Source organism: Sinocyclocheilus rhinocerous, unplaced genomic scaffold (genome assembly GCF_001515625.1).
Source record: "Sinocyclocheilus rhinocerous isolate Xijiao unplaced genomic scaffold, SAMN03320098_v1.1 scaffold1164, whole genome shotgun sequence".
Taxonomy (NCBI): domain Eukaryota; kingdom Metazoa; phylum Chordata; class Actinopteri; order Cypriniformes; family Cyprinidae; genus Sinocyclocheilus; species Sinocyclocheilus rhinocerous.
The window spans coordinates 2,806-7,967 of record NW_015643253.1 but is presented as its reverse complement, the minus strand read 5'-3'; the positions used below and the strand labels follow the sequence as shown (position 1 = coordinate 7,967).

Here is a 5,162-nt window from a genome sequence, read left to right as displayed (position 1 = left end):
CTCCCTTCCCTGAAATGCAATTTCTACTGAGGGGGCCTGGGGTCTTGATCTTGCTTAGGGCCCTCGAAATGGTAAACCCACCCCCAGGGCCGTACTTTTGAGATGATTTTTTTTTTAAAAGAACGAATGAAAATATGAGAAATATCACTCTCACTGCTATAGTGTATTTACATCATTCTGTCACTATGAGTGTTAAAATAAATTATAGCAGCAGACAAAAAGTAAAATCAATGTGCTGTGAAATGAGTTCTACATGAAATAAATTAGATTTGTAGCTGAAATGTAGCTGTGAACAAATAAGTGAACATTTTCTGTCTGGGAAAAAAGTGAGAAGCTCCCTCATGTGGTGACACAAGGATAAGACTCTTGTCTGCTCCTCTTTACAAAAAGAAGTGTTTTGCTGCCATCTGCTGGATGAATTACACATTGCAGTGTTAAAGACATACAAATGTCTTTGATATGATGGCAAATCAATATCTTTAGAACAGAAAACAATGTTTATTTACAAAACTTGTCTGAATAGCCTTCTGCTGTTGTAAACAATCAGTCCAGTTCATTTGATAATGTATTAACATACTGTTTATTGTGCTCTGATTAGAACATCATGATGGTGAAGTAAAATCCACCTAACATTATACACATTTGTTTCTAAAAATAACTTAAATGTTCAGTTTATTTTAATTTATAAATTTATAGCAAAAATCAACTATTTTAAAATAAAGTTTCAGTAAGTGAGCAGTCAGTCATCAGTGCTTGTATCTGCTGTGTTCAGGTTCACGTTTTGATGCTGAATATAAGCTGCAGTGTTTCTGTATCAATCTGCTCTAAGTTTAGTGTGACTTTATCTCCACACTGACTTATGACTGACACGAGTCTGTCCTCAGTGAAGTGTCTCTTCATGCTGGAGGAGGAGTCCCGCTCATCAGCGCTGACACTTTATCGATATATATGGAGAAAATAAAAATGCTGCTTTCTGATTTGTCACTGATTGTGTTTGATGATTTCCTCTGTTCTGTCTAATAAGGTAACAGTGAGTGTCATTGGCAGCTGTGAGTCTCTCTCTCTCTTTAGGGGGCTGACAGGAGCCAGTTTCTTCAGTGTGTTTGAGGGAGCAGAGCAGAAACTTGTGCTGACAGTCAAACAGACGGTGTGATGAGCAGAAAATGATGGAGGGATGTCTGACACTCGTTTTACTCTCCTCTATAATCACTCTAACCACATCTGGTAAGTACACAAATGGACAGTAAAGAGTTTAATTTATATGTGTGTTTAAATGAGCAGTTAATCTGTGATGGACTCATATCACTAGAAACTGAATAGATGTCTGTGCAATATCTAGAAAATAAGATCTTGTTACTAATCACTAATCATTAATTAAGAATTACATTTTATGAATGATTTGAGCTTTTACATGCATCCAATTTAATGATAAGATTATTTGTCATTTTTTTCTTTTACAGCATTAGTTGTACAGTTTGAATTTACTACATTTTTTTGTATCTTGATTTTGCTGGAATCTGCTTATGATTCTGTTTTACTGCTACTGTTGTTAAATCTCTTTCTCTCTCTTTTATGCACAGATTTTGAGACTGTTAGGTTGGTTGGTGGTAACAGCAGTGGTAGAGTGGAGGTTCATCATGATGGTCAGTGGGGAACAGTGTGTGGTGATGACTGGGATATGACTGATGCTAAAGTGGTGTGTAGAGAGCTGGGATGTGGAGAGGCTGTTGAGGCTCTGGATAATGCTCGTTTTGGACAAGGATCAGGACCAATCTGGATGGATGATGTGGACTGTAGCGGATCAGAGTCCACACTGAAGGACTGTAGATCATTAGGATGGGGTGTTAATAACTGTGGTCATCATGAAGATGCTGGAGTCAAATGCTCAGGTGAGCTGCTCCATACATCACCCTGTTAATGCATCACTGATCAAACTTTCTTATATGCAGTTTAAAATAATTGTGTGTAATTTGTGTGTTTGAATGCTTTAAAACTCTTTTGAATGTTTAAATTGGCAAGGCTTAAAACACGTACAAATGATAAGCTTTCGTGACGATGCGCAGCAGTGGCCCGTAAACTTTCCTGAGCGTCTTTTTAGGCTGGCCTCAGCCAATCGGTTGTTCCTCTGTGGTCATTAACACATTTGCAGTATTTTAGTAAAATGTCAGATCTTTCACTCAGATTCCTCTCTGGCTCTTCATGATGGTCTGGTGCGGTTGTCTGGAGAGAGACAGTGTGAGGGGGAGGTGGAAGTTTTCATTCATCAGTCTGGAGGAGAGTTCTGCTGGACTCCTGGAGTCTCACTGAATCCTCTGTGGTCTGCAGACAGCTGGGCTGTGGCTCTGTGCTGAACTTCTACGGCTCCTCTTCATCCAGTCCTGAACACAGTCATGAGTGTGTGACGGGCTTCCAGTGCTCTGGGAGTGAAGCTCATCTGGGGAACTGCAGCTCTCCACAAACTCTCAACTGCAGCTCCACACAACAGCTGTCAATCACCTGCCTTGGTGAGAAGAACAACATCTGGGCAGATTCTTCAGTTGTTACTAATCAATAATGTGTTTTTCTTTCTCTGAATATCAGGTCGCGGGTCCATCAGGCTGGTGGGTTCTGGGGGAGACTGTGCAGGGAGGCTGGAGGTTTTTCACAGCGGCTCATGGGGGACAGTGTGTGATGACTCCTGGGATATTAAAGATGCTCATGTGGTGTGCAGACAGCTGCAGTGTGGAGTGGCCCTCAGTAACCAGCAGGTACCAGCCTGGTTTGGTCCTGGTTCTGGACCCATATGGCTGGATGAGGTGGAGTGTGAGGGGAATGAGACGTCCCTGTGGAGCTGCTCTTCTCCAGGCTGGGGAAAACATGACTGTCAACACAAGGAGGATGTAGGAGTCATGTGCTCAGGTAAATATGCTGCTGTGTTTTTAAAATTATACTTAAAATTACTATAAAGGTTTTAGAAATAACCTTTTAACACACTCACAAATCCATAATGCCCAGGTTTTTCAATTTTGGTATTTTAAAATTATATTTTTCATTTTCATCTAGAGTTTAAAGAGATCAGGTTAACTGAGGGCTGTAAAGGGAATGTGGAGGTTTTCTACAATGGATCCTGGGGTAATATGTGCTGGAACCAGATGGACGGAGACACAGCGAGTCTGATCTGTCAAGAGCTGAACTGTGGAAGGTCTGGTGTTTTGTCTGATTCTACAGCAAGAGTGAAATCAGCTCGTAACTGGCTGGATAAAGTTACATGTCGACCACATGATTCATATCTGTGGCAGTGTCCATCTTCACCCTGGGGACAGAATGATTGTAATAATAAGGATGAAGTGGCCAAAATCACCTGCTCAAGTGAGATGATATTTAAATGATGTAAAATGGTCTCAGTAGTCATGTTTCTTTAAACACAATGTTTATATGCCGTGCGTAAACTAATGTTTAAGAAAAGCTACGCTTAGCTGATGGAAGGAGTTTAACATGATTTGTGAGGCTTAAATGTTGTTTTCACACTGATATGTTTCACTGAAAGATGTTATGTCCCTTGTATCCTAATTTTCAGTTCTCTTCATGTTTTAATCTCAGAGGAGGAAAATCAGGAGTCTCCTCGGAGTCGTTTGACATGTTTAATCTCACCATCTCCTCACCAGAGACAGTGTTCAGTATATATATATATATATATAATTTTAGTTAACGTAAGCCTTATTTTCCAAATATATTTTTAAAATATGTACAAATATGTACAGTACATCTGGTTCAGGGTGTGTTTTGTTGTAAATGTGCTGATGCTAGTCAGTGCTGGTTGATGTGTGTGTTTTAGATCATGTTCCTCTCAGACTGAGTGGAGGGGAGGGCCGGTGCTCTGGGAGGCTGGAGGTGTATCATAACGCTGTGTGGGGCTCAGTCTGTGATGATCAGTGGGACATCAGCGATGCTCAGGTGGTCTGCAGGCAGCTGGGTTGTGGAGCAGCACTGAGGGCTGATGGGAATTCAGTCTTTGGTGCTGGTGAAGGTGTTGTGTGGCTGAACAGAGTCGAGTGCAGAGGGAATGAGATTCACCTGTGGGACTGTCCTCTCTCCCTGAATAACCACACTGACTGCTCCCACAAAGAGCACGCTGGACTCACCTGTGCAGGTCACAGCAAAAATTTGTGATAATTTTAGTGTTAATAATAGTTGAGTGTTTATTCAGTCATTTGCATTATTGTTAATGTGTTTGTGTCTGTTTTGCCAGATGTGTTAGTGTCCATTACTCCTGCCACAACAACATCAGATTCTCCTCCAGTTTCTCCTTCAGTGCGCTCAACATCAGTCGCTCCTTCACAAACTCCTCCAGCAGCGTCTCTCTCCGTCCCAAAAGTGCTTGTGATTGTTCTGGGAGTTGTGCTCTTACTGCTCTGTGTGTGTGTGTGTGTGTGTGTGTGTGTGTGAATGTCTGTGTGTCTGTCAGCGTCTCTTCCTGTATATTTTTAGATTGTCATAAGCAGGTGTTCATATAATTTTAAGTGTAGGTGCAGGTGTGTGTGTGTGTGTTTGTATTTCTGGAAAGCAGTGAGGAATGGGTTCATGTGAGGATACAGTACATGTGTATTTGCTAATAGGCCCAATAAAAAGGGATGTCTCTCTATAATACTTTTAAAATGTGAATAATTAATTTTTGTGTTGTCTTGTCTTCTTTATAATCGAAAGGAAATGAGGATTCAGTCTGTTTGTAATGATGAACATGTTTCTGATGGTTCTGCTCTCCTTTAACAGGGAGTCTCATCTCTGAAGAACTGTTGTCAGTGAAGATGTGAGAAACCTGTTGGGTAAGTTATTATAACCCTTTTGTTCTCATTATATTAACATCTTTATATATATTGTAATATTTTTGAAAATTTTCCAGCTTTTTATACTTTTAAAATATTCATCCAATTACAACATTTGACATGATTTTTAATATTTTTAATAACAGATTATGATGATGTGGAGGAGGAGTCAAACAAATAAGATTTTTCCCAATGATCATCCATTGCCTCGGTTCAACAAATTTGAACAAAGTTTGAGTGATATTGTTATTGATATGTCAAATCTTGGGGTTTTATGTTTCACCAAGTGTTCTTTGTTTTTTATTAAAACTTCTATGCCTTTGTCAGATTTTGTTGTGTTGTTTTTTGGCCTTGTTAATA

General features: G+C 40.0%; 1 protein-coding gene across 1 annotated transcript in view; it reads left to right on the top strand.

The window, feature by feature from the left end:
* The window catches only part of LOC107757206 (scavenger receptor cysteine-rich type 1 protein M130-like), a 6,422-nt gene extending 1,632 nt beyond the window's left edge, over positions 1-4,790 (top strand). The window contains exons 2-10 of the mRNA XM_016574622.1: positions 1,581-1,889; positions 2,229-2,235; positions 2,326-2,504; positions 2,581-2,898; positions 3,043-3,348; positions 3,580-3,656; positions 3,913-4,145; positions 4,229-4,353; positions 4,750-4,790. Of these exons, the coding sequence (XP_016430108.1) occupies positions 1,581-1,889; positions 2,229-2,235; positions 2,326-2,504; positions 2,581-2,898; positions 3,043-3,348; positions 3,580-3,656; positions 3,913-4,145; positions 4,229-4,353; positions 4,750-4,790 (1,595 nt within the window). The remainder of the gene's footprint in view (positions 1-1,580; positions 1,890-2,228; positions 2,236-2,325; positions 2,505-2,580; positions 2,899-3,042; positions 3,349-3,579; positions 3,657-3,912; positions 4,146-4,228; positions 4,354-4,749) is intronic.
* The last annotated feature ends 372 nt before the right edge of the window (positions 4,791-5,162 follow it).